Raw genomic sequence first — 20,934 nt, 5'->3', positions numbered from 1 at the left:
AGTATTTCCTTAATTGTTTTTGAAGCTCTACATAATATTTTGAGGCTTTATTTAGCTCAATGTTTCATCTTTAAGACTGTCCTTTGTCCTTCTCTCATTCTTTCCACTCGTCCATGTTCTGCAGCTAAAAAGTAAAGGGAAAGGGAAGGAAGAGAAGAGATAAAGATGAGTAGAGAGTAGGAAGTATTAAAAGACATGGAAAATACAGAGAAATGGAGTAGTAGTGATAGAGTTCCTATGTGGGAGATGTTTAGGTGTAGCAATCTGGTTGGAAAAGTGTGTGGAACCTGGAAGCTTATCTTAAATATCAAGCACACTTAGTTTAATTACATTCTGAGTTTATTCAGTATAACTGGGGAAGCTGAAAGAGATCGTTGTGGACCTGAGCCCCCTTTTTGCACCTATATTCATAAGAGAGAAGAGTGTCAAAGTGACTAGCTTCATAGCTAAGTCATTCAGATTCTCTGGGCCTCAATTTCCTCTTTGAAACCTGACGTGGTTGAATTAACTGAACTGATTCTCCTGGTTTTAATACCCTATGAGCTTCTACGAGCTGTCGGTTTGGTAACATTCACTGAGAATTGGATGCTGGCTTGCTTTTCTGTCTCTGCCTGGTTTATGGGTATAATAAATGATCAGCCGCTGGGCCAAAAACTCTGACAAGCAGACTTTTGAGCTCTCAGACTGGATGGAAATAGGGTAAGGTAGAAGGCTTGGGAAGTGCTGTTTTATTTTTACGATGCTACAGTGTTATTTGTGTTGTCTCTTTAGGATCCAGAGGCTAGCTATGATTTTAATGATAATGACCATGATCCATTTCCCCGATATGATTCCACAAATGAGAACAAGTGAGTAAATGTGGATTGGGGGAGGGGTACTAATACTTTAAAATGCTTTTATCTTATTTGAGCCCTCAGAAATGTTCGTGTATGCCATCCATACCATGATATTTTGTTGCTTTTAAAACAGAAACCCAAAGTTCTCTTTTTATGTTCCTTTTGGCTTGTAGAACCATACTTCAATTAAATTCTCATCTTATATCATAAAACACTCCCTTCAAATGTTACTGAATAGTTATAGCTTCAGAAAGAATGCTTGTGACATAAAGAATAAAATCCTTTAGCCCACTGCCTGCCCCCTCAATTCCTCTATGAACCTTCTCCTATTAGCAACATGTTTGATGTTAGTCACGAGAAGAAACATCGATGTCCAAGATAACAAATCCCCACAACTTCCTATGGTGCCCACAGCCATGCTCACCAGTTTCTTTAAAAGAGCACGGCCCAACACCAGATGAGAGAAAGGAACCCTGAGGCCTGGCTCTCAAATTCAACAGAGTCTTTGGGGCATTGGCCTAGGCAGCAACCTGTTCTAGAGCTGCTGCTGTCTAGAAGGAAGAAAAAGAGGCCGTCTTCTGACCCCTAAATTAATTATCTGTAGGCAGACCCAGGATGATGAGGGAGGCCGAGAGCCAGACGTGCCAAAGCAAGAGGCCAAATAAAGACCCAGAGGCAAGACAGTTTACCCTTCTCTCCTGAGAAACTTCACCCTGTAGGTCCAGGCACCTGGCCTCAGGACCCTTGTCCATGTGCAATGCATCTTTGTGCACAATGACATGTCTCAGACTTCAAGGAGACATTCACACTTTTCTTCCATATTTGCTCCACCCAAAAGAGACTTACACCAAAATACAGATCAAAGCCAAAGGAATAGCAGGGCTTGATGCTCAAGTAGGGGTGGAAAGAGCAAGCAACAAGAAGCTCTTTGCAGATGCCACCTAAAGTGCTACCCTTTTCTCTTTCTATGGCTTTCTGTCTCCTGGACTATGACCCAACTCAGGTTAATCGAGTTCTCTCGCCCTCCCCCTCTCCTTCTCTCTCTCATTTTCCCTTCCCCCTCCCTTATACTCTCTTCCTCTCAGAATCCTATGTGGCCAATGCAGTAATTTTGACCTATAGTTGTTTCTTGGAAGGCTCCCCCTCCAGAAGGCCAACAAAACCCGAGGAAGGGAGGCTGGGCTTATGGACTTGGCTTCAACTTCTGGGAGTATATTTCTTCCTTGGGGAGAAGAGGAAGCTTGGGGAGGGTTCCAAAATACTGCTTCTTTCAGCATGACTGACTTCTTCTAAGGTTTATTCCTTAAAGGGGTTAACTGCAAACACCCAGTAGAGGTGTTACATTTCAGTAACAATATAACAGGAACAGTAAGGGAAAGCCCTTGAAGGAAAGTGGGATGTCTCAGGAACTTAGAGCAGTGTCCCCAGATAAATTTTCAGCCATTTCGAGTCAGGGCAGTGCACCAGGAGAACATCTGCTCTTTTGGAGCACACAACCTTGTGCTGTTAGCCAGGCTGGCAGTCATGGCTTTGCCAATTAGCAGTATAGAGAGTGACATGAGGACATCACTTCTCTCTGCCTCTATTTTTTATTTTGTCTGTTAAAGTGGGTAACAAGACAACCATTTCCTACTCTCCTGAAAGGAGCTTCCTGAGGAAATAAGTGCTTGGAAGAAGGGGGCACCATTCTTGGAATGAAACAAAAATGACAACTCTCACCTCACCCTGTTGGTCAAGAGTAAGAGGGAATATGCTTGCAGCCACATGGGTGCAGCAGACGAGACTGGTAACTAGAGGTGTCAGCCTCCCCACGGGGCACTGTACCCAGGGTCTGGCCCCTGGATCCAACATGGGCGACGGCTGCATGATAGGTGGATATTTGGTGAACTGATGTTTTCTAGAGTGAGAAGGGGACCCACATTTCCCTCTTTTCTTTTCCCCAAAGGGGGAAATCTCACATCACAGTGTTATAATAAATACAGTATTTATAATATTGAGTTGGCCAAAAGGTCCATTTAGTTTTTTCCATAAAATAAAAGACACATTTTTCATTTTCACCTGTAACTTTATTGAGTCAGATATTTTGAATATGTCGGCTATCTCCCATGTGATATAACATTGATTGTTCTCAATTAATGTCTCAATTTGATTGCTATCAGCTTCATCTGGACTACCTCACTATAGAACATTGTCCAGTGAGAAATCTCCAGCATGAAAAACTTCACAAACCACTTTTGCCACAATTGGTCACAGCACCTTCTCCATACACTGCACAAATCTTTTTTTTGCATTTCAGTTGCATTTTTACCTTCCTTGAAATAATAAAGCATAATATGCCAAAAGTGTTGCTTATTTTCTTCCATCTTCAGTATTAAAACAGCTACACAAAAAATCACCAATTTTGATGTCTTTTTAAAATGCACACTGATATGACAGCTGTCACAATACAATCTAACAAACTTGTTTCAAATTAAAGACAATTAAATGCTATAGGGCCATCTTATGAGGAAAAAAATCATATCAACTTTTTGGCCAATCCAATATAACTTCCAACTCACAGAGCTCCAAAGGCCCCTAAAGGAAGCAGCCCATTTAATTGTACTTATTTTGTGCCTGAAAACTCTGAGCTTCAGAACAGAGCCTGCCATGGATCTTCCAGATAGTACAGAATTAATGTAGAGTAGACAAATAGTTAAGAGCACAGACTTTGCAGCTAGATTTAGGTCAAATATTAGGTCTGCCACTTAATAGTTAAGTGACCTTGAGCAAATTATTTAACTTCTTTGTGCCTCAATTTTATCATCTATGAAAAAGGGATAATAACAGTATCTATTTCATTGGGTTATTATGGGGATCAGATGAGTTTTTATATGTACTTGACTTGGCTAGTTCCTGCTACATAAAAAAAGTTAAGTGATGATGATGATGATGACTACAGCAATGACAATGACAATAATAGTAATGTCATTGTTGGTCAAGGCTTCTCATTTACAACTAAGGTAGACCACTTTTCAGAGAGAAATCAGCATGACAAGATCATGTGACAGATAGGAGCAGAAATAGAGACCAGTCAATTTTCTTAGCCAGTTCAGGATCTGCTATTTGAAAATTACACAGTAAGCAACTATCTCTCAGGGTCTTCTTGGCTATCACCCAAAAAGGTAGCAGCCTCCTCATCATTTTGCAAAAGGTATTATAAAAAATAAAATTATCCTTCAAGCATGTTGTCAGAAATCCCTCAGATTTGGAAAATGAATCGCCGCATTTTATCTTAGCCTTAAAACAGATACCTGTTATCTCCCAATCCCAGGGCATTATTCCTCCAAACTACCTGTGTTGCTTCTGTTCTTTATTACTATGTAAATGAGATTAATGGAAACTGTATTTGAATTCTCCTCTGCAAATCAGAAGAGGAATCACTAAAGAATAAGATCTTAAAGGTGCAGGTAACTCTTACAATTAAGCTGGCATGAGTCTATATTCAATACCAATTACAGATTATTTTTCTAGTTAAATAATATATGTGACAAGGATATTTTAACCAGTATAATAGTAGTCTTTAAACTATGTTGTAGAATAATTTTCTAAAAATCATTTTGTTTAAATGCCAGTTATTGCCATTGTTCTAAAATAATAGAGGGTTATTTTATCTCAGAGCCTGATTTAAGAAAAGCAAAAAAAGCTACAGGTCTATAAAGAATGAGATAGAACCACTTTGATAAAGTCTTTCTTCTTTCTCAAGACAGGAACTGAGTATAAAAGGAGGAAAAAATGTCATCTTCTATTTGTAGCATGATCCTACTGCACCTTTCAAGAAAACAGTCCTCAGTATATAAGGAGAGATAAGTAATAGGTCATGTCATATCACTTCATTTTTAGGACAGAGGTACAATGCTGAGGATGTTTTCCAACAGCTCGATCCTGTTGGCTCAGCCTAGAGATTTTGTCCTGGGTCCTGTCTCCCATACTATCTAAATGGAAATACAGGCATCTGTGACTTCTGGGAGTAACTTTCCCAGAGGATGGCAACTGAATTTCTCCTTCTGGAAAGGTAAAGAAGGCTAATCCATCAAAGAAGCTGCCTTCTATGTATTAATTGTGAACGCATTTTTTAGAAAATGAGTATGTTGGTTAGGATAGCTTCAGTTCTAAGTGAGAGAATCTTAACGCAAAGATTAAGTAATACAGGGATTTTAAAAAACAAACAAAATTTTCAGCCTTGGCCACTGTGGCTCAGTTGGTTGGAGTATCGTCCTATAGAGCAAGATGTTGAGGGTTTGATTCCTGGTCAGGGCACATGCCTAGGTTGCAGGTTTGATTCCCTGTCAGGGTACATACAAGAAGGCAACTAATCAATATTTCTCTCTCGCTTCTCTCTCTCTTTCTCTCTCTCTCTCTCCCCCCCTCCCTTCCTCTCTCTCTAAAAGCAAAGAAAAAATGTCCTTGGATGAGGATTTAAAAAAATCAACAAAAATCTTTCACCCAAGGGATGCTCTAGCTTCAAAAGCACTGAGCTCAATAATATGCCATCAAGACACCAAACACCCTAGCTCCATCCCCTAGTGCTGCTTTCTTCAATGTAGCTTCATTCTCAAGAGACTCTTGTCTGGCAAGAAGATCGTATGGCTAAGCTATGGCTGGTGTGGCTCAGTGGACTGAGTGCTGGCCTGCAAACTGAAAGGTTGCTGGATCGATTCCCTGTCAGGGCACATGCCTAGGTTTGTGGGGCAGGTCCCCATTTGGCAGAGAGGCAATCGATCGGTGTTTCTCTCCCTCTCTCCCTCCCTTTCTCTCTCTCTAAAAATAAATAAAATCGAAAAACTAAAGAATTTGAAAAAAAAGATCGTATGGCTCAGATGGAATATAAAAGCTAAAGATTCTATAGAAAAAAATATAAATCACTTCCCCAGAATCTGTATTAATCCTTGAAAGCTGCCTAGGAGGAGCCTCATGGCAGAAATGATCACAGGGAATGAGGAAGGGCCACTTCCCAAAAGGGGGAAATTCTAGGAGACAAAAAAGAAGCAGATGTTCACTGTACTAGGAAAGACCTGGAGAATTAAAGATAATTATATCATTTTGACTCAGGATTCTTATCCAATATTTGGAAGAAGCAGGAATATCATGTAGTGGGAAATCATCTTTGGTACTTCAGGAAAACGAGATAAGTGAAACAATTATTTTAAATGACCCAATTAATTTTGGATTTTTATATTCCTTACCATGCTAAATTAATAGGTGTCTCATGTGATAGTTTCTAAAGGTAGCGGGCTGGCTGACCGAGTCGCTCCGCGCCAACCCATCTTCTCTTTCCCGCTGTGTCAGCAAGCCTGGCCAGCAGCTCCTCCAAGGCCTCAACCGCCCACTGTGCTCCCAGGGGCTTGCGCAATGCAATGCAGTCATAAAATAAACAAATTTACATTGAAGTTCTCTTGATTTACAGGCCCTCCTGAGGTCAGAGTGTGGTAAAAAAAAAAACAAAAAACAATTATTATCCCCAGAATTTCAAAATTGATGCTTTAATGGTGGGCTTTGGTTTGTTTTAGATATGGATTTTTTTTTTCCTTCAAATACTCTGAAATCATGAATTTCCCTTTTTGCCTGATTGCAAATGCAATTTTGTTCAGGCCTCTAGTCCCAATCAGAGTTTTCCGATTGATCTGTAGTTCCTTCTAATGATCTCAAACTCCTCTTGATACCAGAAAACCCACAGATGTTTTAGTTTGCTGAAAGATTAGAGGAGAAGAGGACGTCTGGACAGGGGACTCGGTTCTTGCATACCCTCGTAGGGCTGGCCCGGGATAACCTGATCCAAGAAAGTCCCTAGTGGGAGGAAGTGAGAAGCCACTTCACTACCAGAAAGTATGGAGCAGAAGCCATCTATTTGGAAACAATTTCTGAAAGTGTCACAGTTGCTCATAAGACTATCCATAGCTAACCCTTACTGGGTTCTTAACTATATATCAAGCACTATTCTAAGTACTCTATACACAGTATCTAATGTGATATCACAACCCTTTGAGGACACTTACACAAGGTCACACCACTAGTTAGTGGCAGAAGCTAGAATTTGAACACAAATACTCTGGCTCCCCTTTCTATGCCCTTCATATAATACCTATACTTCATGTAATGCTGATGGGAAGAAACCAGAAAAAAAGTCAGACAAAAAGCTAATAGAACCATGTACCATGGATTCATGTGCAAAACAAATGTTTGTCTTCATTTATGTTTCATAATTCCTAATTTTTAATCCTCAGACATGGGACCAGATGTGCAGGGGAAATTGCCATGCAAGCAAATAATCACAAGTGTGGGGTCGGAGTTGCATATAATTCCAAAGTCGGAGGTAAAGCACTTTGCATTTCAGTCTTGCACCGCCTGGGGCAAATGAGGTGGGGAAGGGAGTCTTTCAATAACTAGGGGAAATGAGGAAATGAGCTCCGTGCAAAATTTGGTGTATGACATGAATGTGATTTGCAAATGAACCAATGGCTCTGGATTCCTAGAAAACGATAACTGAATATAACCCATATATACGGGGCAAGGGGTGTGTGGAACTGCTGAATAACTTTTAAACCAAATCCAATTTTCTCTGTGTTCTGATTTAGAAGGATTTGTTATTGAGTTCTTCCTTGGAGAACAGAAAGAGGAGGTAAATATAGGTGAAGAATTTCCCTGCCTCTCAGTTCTCCAGTTCTTCATTTCATAGCAAAGAACAGTTTTTAAAAATAAAAAGAATACAAACTTGTTATATTAAGAAGTCAAAGGTTATCTTCAATAGCAAGAATTCACCTCTAGTTGTTTCAGTCAGTGTCTTTATGGGGGCATATACGATAAGTTCCATGAAGGCAATTAAATTTAAAAAAACACAACTATTTACAAGAGTTCAAAGGAAACCAAGAAGGGCTCACAAAGCTAGGCAGATGTTACCACCTTTAGGCCTAAATGAGGAAGGGGGAGGCATCCGTGGAAACTGGAGAGAGAAAGCTGTGGCCAGCGGAGAGAATCGCTGGACAGGAGCTGTGGCCTTGAGTACAACAACCGAGCTATTTCTGGGCAAAGAGGATTCAGGAGAATGAGTACCTTGCTCCCCTTCATCCCCCAACCTTCTGCTGCTGCCCTCAGTGGGCTGAACCCAGTGGGAAGACAAGAAAACCCCTTGATGCTGCTCCTGTGGGGAAGAGTGGTGGAGACTGGATACGCAGGGGTTCACAGGGACTGTATTCCTTTTTAGAGATCAAATAAGGATACATCCTGTGACGCACAATGCCCCTTTTACTAATACAGCACACTCTTCTGTTTTGCTATTCCTAATTACGTTGATACTAGCATCATCAAACTGCCATGTTAACTTAAGGAAAATGAAAGAAGTACAAATTATGTAATCACCCAGAAAAAGAATGCACTTTTTAAGTCATAATGAACTAAGTAGCTATAGCTTATGAGAGAATCATCTGATCCCTTCATTTTATAAAGAAGATGTCAGAAGCAAGATTCTCAAGGTGACAGCTTGTGGCAGTATAGAACTAAAACACAAAATAGCTCATTCCAAGTCTACTTACTTTTTTCCATTACTCCACCCTTTGATGATCTAGCTCTAAATGTGTTTTTATATAATAATTTTCATTTTTAAGCACCTACTATATATCCATCACTTATCTTATGAACCCATCATAGGCAGTGTATCCTGGAGTTATATGACTTATTTGGGTACCAGATTTCTGGGATTCAAGTCCTGGCTTCCCAATTACAATCTTGTGTGGCTTTGGGCAAGTCACTGTTCCTCTCTGACCTCAGTTTCTCCACCTTTAAAATGAGGAGAATTATAGGACCCACCTCAAATGGCTTTCATAAGGACAGATGAGTTCCTAAGTTTCAGACCTGAAGGATGGTAGCTGAATATAGTATATCCTCAACACATGTGAGCTGTTACTATCCCCAGTTTATAATTGAAGAAACTGTGGCACAGAGAAGTTAAGTGACTTGCGTCAAAATCATGTAGCTTAGTAAGTATTGTAGAAGAGATTGGGATTCCACCCCCATCAAATGCATTTTTAAACAATTTTTAACATAATACTTCTTTCACTAATCATGCCAATTTCATGTTCTTTTACGTATGCTCCACGGTAAACAATAGCGTGAAAACCTAAGTCTGTGTACGCCCTTGCATTACCAGCCTGAAGCCAGGAACAACCAGGGAGCTGCCTGTAACTGTCTAAATTGCTTTTGCCTTGCTGGCTCTGAAGTCCATGAGTCTGATGATGGGTGACAGCCTGTTGGAAAACACAAAGAGCTACTGCCTTCTCCTGATGAAAAATGACTCTCCCTCAGGAGCGAAATCCATGGCAATGATTTCATCCTGGAGATTATTTAGAAGAAAAGAAAGCATGTTCCTTGAAAATGTTTCTTAGCAAACACATAAAAGAATGGCCTCTGGGTTATTTTTAATCAGTGCTTAGAAACAAGAGTTCTTTCCCTATTTGTTAGTTTCCTATTGTGAGAAGACCTTTTCAAGCTGCAAGGTTTCCCATACAGAGTCATTTGTATGGCACAGGTTGGGCCACAGCCATTCGTGGTAGAGTCGTGAGTGGATATATCAAGGGAGGGCGGTTTGAGGCCTCCTTCTAAAAGCTCTCCTGTCATTTTCAGGTTATTGAGGTAGTGGAGGGAGGGGGCACACGCTGCACTGCATGACTGCCATGGCCACTGCACGGGGCACAGCGTTCTCTCTAAAGGGCAGATAAGGAAGTTCATGGGGGCAGTGATTTGCATCTTTCTTTTCGCTGTTAGCAGCAGATCATGGGCATTTGGGACATACAGTGGTTACCCTGTTTTTGACTCTTGAGAGTCCTTTTAAAAAATGAATATTAAGAGCATTTGTGCCAGTCTACATGTGCCCGTGGACCAGCTTATGTATTTGTTTACTCTGCTGTTCAGGTATAAGAATGCTGGACGGCATTGTGACAGATGCTATTGAAGCCAGTTCAATTGGATTCAATCCTGGACATGTGGATATTTACAGTGCAAGCTGGGGGCCTAATGATGATGGGAAAACTGTGGAGGGGCCTGGCCGCCTAGCCCAGAAGGCTTTTGAATATGGTGTTAAACAGGTGAGATCTTAAGGCAGATGCACCTGAAATGAAACCTAACTATGTGGATATACGGAGAAGGGAAGAACATTTAGCTTATATGGAAAGAAATGGTTGTGTGTTTCTTGTAGTGGCTTACTATTTGAAGTGCATCTAGAGAGCCAAATCATTCTGCAGTCATATGGAAATTAAGGGTTCAGAGATCCACCCCTCCACCCCTGCCCGCCCATTTAGGTCTGACATTCAAAAGAGATTCATTACTCTTAAAACATATACTTAAAAAATACTCTGGATTATGTCCTTCCTGCTTTTGAGTTTTTTACACTAGATTAAACTACTACCCAGACTTCTTTCAAACACTCTGAAAATGCCTCCTTATAAATAAATGGCAGAGTGCTACCTCCGCTCTGCATGTGCCTGGTGAACACGTGTGCCTGGGTTGTATTGCTCTGTTACTGCGTTTATTGCATTCTTGCCAGGAGTCAAAGGCCTTATTCTGCACCGGATGAAACAAAAGTAGACATTGTGGAGAGCACAGATTGAAAAGTCATAGAAAGGGTAGCCTTGACGATGAGTTCCGTTTAATTGAAGAGTCCCTTTTAATGCGGCTGCAAAGCAGATCGAAAAAATGCCTGATTCTGTCATTCTATTAGTCAACCAAGATCCAAGCATAAAGAAAGAGAGGAAGTTCAAAGATTCAAACGTAATGACATAAGCCAAGGGAAGAGTGAAAAAAATATGAACAGGTGCTAATGGCCAGATTATAAATCTGCATAATAAAGAAAAGAAAGAAATGCACCAGCTCATCCCCATCCCAGAGAGGGCCCAGGTGAAGGGCTGGCAGACCCAGAGCCCAGTGACTCAATCATGCGAAGTCTCATAAGATTTCTAGAATTGAGGCTGGAGGACCTGAAGATGAATCAGACCTGCAAATCACTGCCTCTGAGAACTTCATGCACATATTTGCTGGTGATTTTATTGGGGTGTGACAGTGTTCCCAATATATGGCAATAGATGTGATATATTCTGGTTTTTCTTTTAGGGGAGACAAGGAAAGGGCTCCATCTTTGTCTGGGCTTCTGGGAATGGGGGGCGTCAGGGAGACAACTGTGACTGCGATGGGTACACAGACAGCATCTACACCATCTCCATCAGCAGTGCCTCCCAGCAGGGCCTGTCCCCCTGGTACGCTGAGAAGTGCTCCTCCACGCTGGCCACCTCGTACAGCAGCGGGGACTACACCGACCAGCGGATCGTACGTTGCTTTTGTCTAACTCTGCTTAGGTAGAAGAGCATGGCTTGCATTTGAAAGAATGCTTTGGTCAGTACCTTTGGTGAAACTGACTTGTTTAAGCTTGATATCTCAGCTGGGGAGACTCATCCTTTTACTCACTTGAAAGGCTGGAATATATTAGGAAGTTTTCTCTCTCTGGGATAACGACGCTTCTGCCAAAATGATGTTTCCTCTCGGTCATTTTTAAACTCATCCCTGAGAAGCCACCAATCTGTCATTACATATGGTCGAGACTCCAAATGTCTTTTTGGCTTGTGTGATGCCTCCCTGAAAATAGCCTTAAAGGAGATTTTAGGGTTGTAGGGGCTTTATCACCCTGTGCTTGTTGATTCCTTTAATAGCAGGGATATGGTCTGACTTGCCCTTTTGCAGATGATAAAAATACAGAGCATACACCAGCTATGTCTCCTAAGAACAAACCACCTGCAGGAAAATAACAGTCTAAATTTCCCCTGAGGTGAACTTCTCAGCATCCAAATAAGCAGCTCAGAAAGGTTAGATGTTCAGAGAGCATCTCCAGCCCACGCTTGGCTGTGTTTCGCTTCCATGAGTCAGATTGCCAAGGGTAATTATTGGATTTCCCTTTAAGGGCGCGATGAGAAAGGGCCATTTGGGGGCTTTAAGAACAGAGAGGCACTTTTAATTTAAAAGTATAAAGACCCAAACCTAACTTCTGACACAGAAAGAAATAACTAGCTAAAGTATGTATATCCTAATCTCAATGAAATAACAGGTCATGATCTAATTAGATTGTGGGTGAACCCAATAATTATTAGAACTCAAAATGTTTATAAAATTCGTATTAATAGCACCTCAACAAAATTGTCAGAACTACTGTCTTATTTGTACAGGATCACTCTTCTGGAACTCTGCCTGCTTCTCTCACCAACTGTAGCTTAGACAATGAAACTGTGGCCTCAACTTAAAAGCAGCGGCCGCCCTCCCATGCCCGTATCTTCAATTACACAAATAACAGTGATATTCTACACAGGGATTCCTTATGGTAGGCATATTTTACAGCCTTGGAAAGGAGTATATGAGGCATGTTTTCCACCCGTGTTCAGACCCCTGCCTGTTGTTGTCCCTGTGCATGTCCTGAGCTGCTTTTGGGAAAACGGCCCATTAGCATGCATTTCAGAGTCACTGTTTCATAGACTGTCCCTCACCTGAGCTACTCTTCTCTGAGGTAGGAGGAAGAATTTCCATCTTTGTAAAGATCCCTCTTTAGTTAAATCAGCCACAGGAGAGACAGCTGGTGAATTCTATTTGAGACGGTGGCAATAACATAGGCTTTGTCTTACGCAAACCTCTTCCTCAGCACAGTCATCTCTGGGGGCTTACTTGCGTCAACAGGTAAAACGGGCAACCTTGCTTCCGCAACTCTCTGAGGAACAGAGCCACCATAACTTGAGAAATTCAGCAACTCTAGGTGGGAAGCCAAAGGAGGTGATAACAGAACAAATTATTTTTTTACACCTCTCTCCCACACATTGAAACCTCTAACTAAAAACCATAGCATGGGAGTCTGGGTGGGTGTCTTGTTAGTCGTCCTTTGGCCCAACTACTTGTCCAACCAGCAGTACTACGGTCCTTAAGGCAGAACGATTGAAAGGCTTTTTGGTTTCTTCCCTTCATCTTGGCAACCTCTTCAATTAACCTATAATTAGCCTGGGTAATTCTTTACATTCAATATTATTGTGTAAAAATGCTTTCACAGACAAGATTTCATTCCAGCCTCAAAATATGAGTTGGGAAATGTCAACCTCATTTTACAGATGGGAACCCAGGTGCCTTGCCCTTGAGACACATCTACTGAATAGCAGCTTTAGAATTTGGACCCAGATCTAAGTCTAGTGCACTTTCTGTTTGAAAAACTCATCCTTTTCATCAGTGTGCAAATGTGGACACTAACTCATGGGCATCAAATTACCACAGTGAGTGCAAACTCACACTAAACAAATCTTGTGCAAGTAGTTCAAGTGGCCAAAATCAGAATAGCTTCATATTCTTGTACTGAAGAGGCAGTCAAATGTCAGTCTGAAGGCAAAAGGGAATTTTGCATGAGACAGAATTTCTAAATATGCCAGGCCAAACACAATGGACCAGATGATTAATGGGCCAGTGTGATTCACAGTGATTCTGAAACAGTCCCGTTTTTTACAGACAGCATTTCATTTGGGAATCTCAGAGGAGAAAATATTCATAGTGAGAGTACTTCATCCCCAGAAAAGGCATCCTGGTGCCAGAATTATAGACAAGTTGCATATAGAGGAGAGTGAACTAAAATATCAGCAGATGGCAAACATCCGTCTGGGGTTTAGAGGAGGAAGTCGGGAATCGAATCAACTGAGCTTCTTGATCACAGCAGATGCAGCCCTAGGTATGGTTAACCCCCAGGGACGGGATCACACTCCTTATATGTCCTCCTGTGTTTCTCTCCTTCCTGATGCCACCCAGACGAGCGCAGACCTGCACAACGACTGCACAGAGACCCACACGGGCACCTCGGCCTCGGCCCCCCTGGCTGCTGGCATCTTTGCTCTGGCCCTGGAAGCAAAGTAAGGCCCAGAAAACATCTAATCACCATTACTAAGGCTGCACCTTCTTCTTTTTAATGATGTATATTGTTTTCTGAATAGATGGTTACAGTAGAAAACTACAAAAAAATAATAAAAACAAGCTCTCTTCCTGTTAACATCTCATGTAGATTTAGTACATGCGTGTATCTTACAAAATTGGGACCTTAATATATACGTTATATTGTAATTTTTTAAAATCCCTATAGTATGTTGAGCACATTTTCATGTCTGAATCAATGTTTCTTGAGCTTCAAAAACTGATGCTGTCCTCCCAATTCTCCTCCCACTCAGCTACAAAGCCTTCTCACTTCTGTTTATTCCCCCCAGGGAAGATGTCCAGATAATTTCTTGTGGGTAGTATTAGGAATGACAAGTTTCTAAAACATCCCTTTTTTATATCATATAAGCCTAGTCTTAGAGCTGATATAACATGTCAGAGGGCATGAGAATTAAAAACAGGATTTTAATCTTTTTATAGTATTCTATTATGTAAATGCAAATTTAATTAAAGTTATCTAATCGTGCTTAAACACCCTTGTCCATAAATGTTGGTTGTCATCTCTGATAATTTCCTCAGGATAAACACCCACAATAGGAATTTCTGGGTCAAAGGGCATACATATTTTAATGTTACTGTCTAGAAAGACTACAGCATTTTATATTTCCATCAGCATTATATGTGTGAAAGTGCCATTCTCCTAAACCCTTATTAAAGTTACTTTTATTATCTTTTAAAGTATTTGCTATTTTCATACATGCAAATGGTATCTCATCTTTATACACTTTTATTTCTATACTAATGAAGCTCAATATTTTATATTCTTTGGCCATTTATTATCTGTGATTGCTTATTTATGGCCTTGATTTTGTTTTATGGCCTTAGTTTAGAAAAACTATTAATTAATGCTTGGTCAATTTGACACTTACCTTTTAATTTTATTTATATGTAATTTTTAATGTAATGAAATTAATATATTCACAGTTATATTTGTCAGTCTTTTTCTTTAAGGTTTTTGTTTGTTTTTATGCTCAAATATTTACAACCCAAAATTAGATGACCATTTATGTATATGTTTTTTATTATGATTCCTTTGCCATATGTAAGTCCTAAATCCCCCTAAAATTTACTTTAGTGTATGATGTTAAAAAATGATTGATCCCTGGCTGCTGTGGCCCAGCTGGTTGGGCGTCATCTCGCAAACTGAAAGGTCACTGGTTTGATTCCTGGTCAGGGCACATGCCTGGGTTGCAGGCCAGGTTCCCTACTGGGAGCATGTGAGAAGTAACCAATCGATAGTCCTCTCCCTCTCTTCCCTTCTCTTTAAAAATAAATAAATAAAATCTTTAAAAGAGAGGGGGGACTTAACAACATATTTTCTAAATCCAACTGTCTCACACTGTATATCTACAGTTTTTATTTGTACTCCTTTCTAGTTTCTAATGTTGTGTGGTGAGAAATATTTAATGTCAAGTCAGGTGCTATTGTTGCATGATAGGGGAAGCTATCAAACTTGTAAATTACTATTACTCTTGCTAACAAGGAGGATAGCCTAGAAGAACATCCATGTTCTATAGAGAAGACAAAGCAGTCCCCTCATGCTATGTTCAGTAGACAAGGTTCACAGTAGCAGCAGAGAAGAACTCCTTGGCTCATGCCACAGCTGGAAGAGCCTAGAAGGTGCTGAGACTTTGTCCAAGAGAACCCAGGGTAGCTCCAGAGCCCTGGGGCCATCTGTGGAGTTAAGATTTAGTCCCTGGTTTCTCAGTTATAAGATGGCCACAGGGGCTGAGCAAGATAGGCCAGCAAGGCTCATACCAAGAGTCTACCTCCTTGGATGGGCTAGGAAGATGTCTGGTAAGAGAACAGCAAATTTGGGAAGAGCTCGGTCAGAAACAGAGGAACACTTAAAACTCTTGGGCCCAAAAGAAGAGCTATGCTTAGAATTTGAGTTCACTTGTAACAGGAAGGGGATTGACAGAGAACAAAACCTATGAATACAAGCTAAGACTGGCATCAGCTGATCCAAACCTAATTTGAGAAAAAGTCATCTAAGCAGTGAAAAGTGCAAGAACATCTAGCTTTAATTTCTAGTCATATCACTACTCTGTGACCTTACGGAAGTTAATCACTTGAGGGCTCAATTTACCATCTATAAAGTGAAGGGGTCAGATCAGATGATTTGTTTCAAAGCTTTTACTTATATAAAACTCTCCAACTTGAAATAGAAAATATCAGCATATATAGATCATCCAACATGTATTGTTGAGGTTGGTGGTGAGTAGTTCTGAGTGGAAAAGGTAAGGTCCTATGAAGGCAAGTGGTTATACACAGGTGGTATAACAAGCCATGATATTTAAGATTTCAAGATATAAGCTGTTAGCTCCAAGGACCTGTTAAAAGAAAACCATCCTTAAAATATTAAATCTTTTCTACCCAACACCTATAAGATGCATGGAAATAGAACTAGCCCATCCTTGTCCAGTGACCAGTATAGTAGAAACACCAATCTAGTGAATAGATGTAATGTTAATTTTACATGAGAATTAAAATTTTAATATCTAATTTGTAAAATTTTAAACTTATTTTTCTGTACAAGGAGAAAATTACCTAAGAATGGTCTAGCCTCATTAATCTCAATTAATTTCTACTGGACTATTTATAAAGCAGGGGCTCCATGGATTGCTATCAAATACATGGATGAGTTTCCAGGGGTCCATGAGCTCTTTTGAAACTAGATGCAGAACTGTTTGTGAGTGTATGCATGGCATTTTTCAGGGGAACGGTTTGCAGGTTACATCAGATTTGCACACTGTTCATAATTTGAGACATTAAGACTGATTTTTCTGGTGCACATAATAATCATTTAATTCCTTTTATTTTGATTCAGTAATTAGTAAGATGGACATAATCTATCTTAACGTTTATGTATACATTCAACTAAAGTACATAGAAATTATTGAGATGTCTTTTCCTAAACAGTGTTCTGAATTATATTCAATTGTTTATATATCAAGACAATTATTTCAGAAAATCTGAATGCCAGAATTTCTAGAAGTTTCCCTAGTCAGTCAAGATTGGGAGAATTATTTCACTATGTGCTGGTCTTCAAGGAACAACTGTGGAGACTGAAAAAAAACAACAACTATGGGTTAAATTTATTGAGAATAATAACATTCAGTATTTGTCAGGTTCTTACCATGAATCAGGCACTGTGCTAACCTCTTTATGTACAATGCTGATTTTAATCCTTACAACATCTTTGTGGCATGGGAATTATTAGTTTCATTTTATAAACAAAGAAACTGAGGCTTAGAGAGTTTAAGAAATGTAACCAAGATCCTAAAAGAAATTCAAACTCCGGTCTGTCTGACCCCAAAGCCTGTGCTATCAGCAACTATAGACCAAGCTGCCTCCCATGGTCCTGACAGAGAGGAAATGCTGAATGTTGAATGAGCCTACCTTCCTCCCAAACAAAGGGGAGATACAAGATTGAGACTGATAAAGGAACATCATAACTCTCATGTGTTTATGAGTTTCTCATAAAAAACACCTTGTCACAAGCAAACTACTACTTATTATGTTGCATTAATTATGACTTAGCTGGAGCACTGGGGGATGAGAAGGAGAAAGAGTAGTTTCTGGATCAAATATGGATGAGGAATTTTCTTCCCTAGAAGAGTGTTTCTCAAACACCAGCATACATAATAATCACCTTGGCAGTCTATGCAGTATGCAGATTCCCAGGTCTCACTGCTATCAACTCAGATTCAGAATTTTCTCATATTTGGCCTAGGAATCCCCATTTTAAATAAGTATCCTAGGCAGTTTGAATGCTAGCAGTTACCTTAACCAAATTTAGAGAAACAATGCTATAAAGAGTTCATTTACAACGGTTTTTTCCTGTACCTCATGTAGCTGTAATTATGAAGATACCCATTTAGGTACTTAATAGGCACTAAAAAGAGAGAAATTCCTTGAATAAATGCCTATGGCACATTATTATTACGTAGTGAGGATACATAAGAAAGATGGCAGGCAATAACCCTAGTCTTCCATGGAGACAGCAAAGGTATCAGAATAATTTTTAATAGAGAACACAAATTCTATAGTGAAACATTGAATCCCCTTTATATCTTTGGAGGTATTAAACAAACAGATGAACCAATCTTCTGTTTTCATTAAAGGCTGGAGAAAGGAAAAACAATTTTCAATGCTGCATGAAACCTCTGGATAAATTACATCAAATAAATCCTTGACTCAGTGGGTGGTAAAATGTTGGAAAGTCTCCAGGTTAGAAAATCTTCAACATACTAGACTTACCTACATGTGATTAGAGGCTAAACCAGGTCGCTTCTAAGACTCTTTCATTTTAGAATTTTGTTTCCAGGTTACTTTACCTACATTCTCTAATTAGAAGCAATGCTTAATTTCAGTGTTTAATTCCACAGTCCTTATTTTCTATAAACATATCCTTGATTAGCAACCTAATGCAGCTTTAAAAATTTTAATTATTGTGGATGCTGTGAGCACTAATTAACAAAGGGAAGCTGTCAGCAATGGGATGTACTATTATTAGCAGCTCCTTTTTATTTATGAAATGCAATCACAATGGGCTTAATTTTCCAAGTTGCATGGCAATGATGCCCCCTTGAACATTTTGCAAAAAATAGGTAAAAGAAAATAAAAAACAATAAAACATGTAATTAAATGTAAAACAAAGGCTCTACTCTAGAAATATAGGAAGTCTATGCCTTGTGTTTTATTTTCAAGACGCTGCCTTATGCCTTCTCAGAGCACTTACTCATCCCAACCTCCATACACCTGCTCACATTGATGGTCCAAATAGGAAAGTGGTATGTTGCCCATTGACCACCTTGATAAGAGGCTTCTACCTGAAACTCCCTTTAAAAGACTGGATGGATGCAAGAATTTCAATAAAATGCTTTCTAGTTCAGAATTAATTTCTACATTTCTGCTCAGCTAGTTAATTATTTCTGAATGTGGTGGGGTGGCCAATGCAGAGACAAGATCTATAGTGAGGTATTTATAATATTGGGCAGATAGGTCTGAATAGTGAGGAATTCTGGAGATTATACTCATCCCTCTATTCTTAGAAATGAGTCAGCTCAGGCCCATGGAGATGAGGTGACCTGCCTAAGGTCACACAGGTCTTTGGTAGTTGAACATAGTTTAATATGCCTTCTGTTATTGCCTATTCTGACCTCCATGATTTGAATTAATTTCTAATTGCCTCAGTAATATGCTTGTATTCTTTCTTCTAATTCTTATTTTAGCGATAACATAGAACTGGTTAGACAGTTTTTTCAAATATAAACATAGAATCATGCCCTGCCTTCAGATATCTTGATGCAGGAGGCTTAGGATGGGACTCAGGAATTACCATATTTACAGGTGTACCAGGGGACCATGGTGCAAGCAGTCTGGGACTCAAGGGAGTCACCAACCTGGAGTCTTTCTCAGGCCTCCGCCGGTCATACTCTGGGTGGTATGTTTGTCAGGAGCTCAGCTGAGCGGAGAGCCTACTGAGCTGCTAGGTGTCACAGTAGACAATTAAAGCAACAAACCAAAAACGAAGACTTAAGCCTTTCATTGCTTATGGCAATGGTATAAACCAGAGTTTAAAACTGGAGGAAACCCTGACTGCCCCGGTTCACTTTCACCCAAGGAATAATGCATCAGTCAAGGGCCAGGTGGAGCACCACATTCATGAGGCTCTTCCTCACTGGTGAGGGAACCCCAACAAAAGGACTGGTAGTTTTATGGACTCTGGGGATGGGGTACGGCTTTGGAGGAGGCTGGCAGTGGAGAAGTCCTGGGTCGTGAGAGGGGGGAAAATGTCCTCAAGGTTTCTCCCACTCCCTCTGTAAGGAGGCCTCGGCAGAGGAGACCGCTGCCCAAGGCCTCAGATGAGGAGACCTAAGAATGAAGGTGGAAGGGGCCAGAAATGTAAACACCGGAAGAGCTTGACCAAGGAAGGGGCCTGAGTCCTTGACTGCAGCTCCCTAGAGAGACCACAATCGATGGGCTGTGCGCCTGGGCTGGTGTGGGGAAGGAGCTTCCCTGTGAGGCCTGCCAAGTAGCCTTTGCGGTACATACCAGGGGACAACTTCACCAACATATTACTGGCTCTAGGGAGAAAATAGCAAATTGAGCCAGATTCCCTTGAGGGTTGTTTCACAACTTAGTGATAAGATAGAAGCCTTGAGGACTAAAGACATGGGCATTTATTTCTTAGATAATGTTTTATTGGCTTAATAGAAACAATGTAGGCCTCAAAGATAAGGGAAAACTTGAGATCTTGAAAGACTCTAATGACTAACAGCAATAAGTTTTCAAATTACATTTGGCGCTAGTTAACACATAGTCACATTCAATCAATTGGTTGGTTGAATGAATTCAATCACATTCATTCAACCAACCAATATTTACTTGGCATATACTCTGTGCCTGGAATTCTTCTGAGTGCTAGGCACACATCAGAGAAAAAGACTGATAAAAATCTCAGCCCAAAAATCTCAGCCCTTCTCATGCCTAATCCTAGCAGGGAGGCAGACATTAATAATATACAAAACAAATGAGTTGTCCACTCTGTTCAAAGGTGATAAATGCTACCTAAAGAAAAAAGTATAGCAGGATAAGAATGCTCAAGAGCATGTGAGGAGAATTGAAATTTTAAATAGGGTTATCAGGAAAGGTTTCATCTGCATTATAATAGATTCAACTATCTGTGTACCTCCAATTTGCTAAAATAACTTTATCAAGACTTCTGATTATACCATTTCCCTGCTCAAAATTTCTTGATGATTCCCCATTGCCCAGACTATGAAGTCTGAGCCCCTTTCCCGGAGTCAAGGCCCTCACCACCCAGCCCAGCCCTCCTCATCACCTCTTCCTACTCCGGCAAACCAGACTGCTCCCTGTACTTGGGCCACATCCTGTACTTGACCTCCTCACAGGTATTGCTCCAAGCCTCACCCTCTTTATTCTCACTCTAGCTCTTGACATTTTATCCACTTTTCAAAATCCAGCTCAAATATTCCCTTCCAGCAAAGCCAACCTAGATCTTCTTATCCCAAAAGAATCCTCTCTCCTCTAAACTTCTACACTGCAT

At 40.3% G+C, this 20,934-nt stretch overlaps 1 protein-coding gene across 1 annotated transcript in view; it reads left to right on the top strand.

The window, feature by feature from the left end:
* The window catches only part of PCSK1 (proprotein convertase subtilisin/kexin type 1), a 41,512-nt gene that overhangs the window by 10,701 nt on the left and 9,877 nt on the right, over positions 1-20,934 (top strand). Inside the window, exons 5-9 of the mRNA XM_054578619.1 lie at positions 772-848; positions 7,097-7,185; positions 9,777-9,949; positions 10,971-11,183; positions 13,680-13,780. Of these exons, the coding sequence (XP_054434594.1) occupies positions 772-848; positions 7,097-7,185; positions 9,777-9,949; positions 10,971-11,183; positions 13,680-13,780 (653 nt within the window). The remainder of the gene's footprint in view (positions 1-771; positions 849-7,096; positions 7,186-9,776; positions 9,950-10,970; positions 11,184-13,679; positions 13,781-20,934) is intronic.

This window comes from Pteronotus mesoamericanus, unplaced genomic scaffold (genome assembly GCF_021234165.1).
Source record: "Pteronotus mesoamericanus isolate MK-2021 breed Mesoamerican mustached bat unplaced genomic scaffold, CSHL_Meso_final contig_50, whole genome shotgun sequence".
Taxonomy (NCBI): Eukaryota; Metazoa; Chordata; class Mammalia; order Chiroptera; family Mormoopidae; genus Pteronotus; species Pteronotus mesoamericanus.
This window is presented reverse-complemented; position numbering and strand designations above follow the sequence as displayed.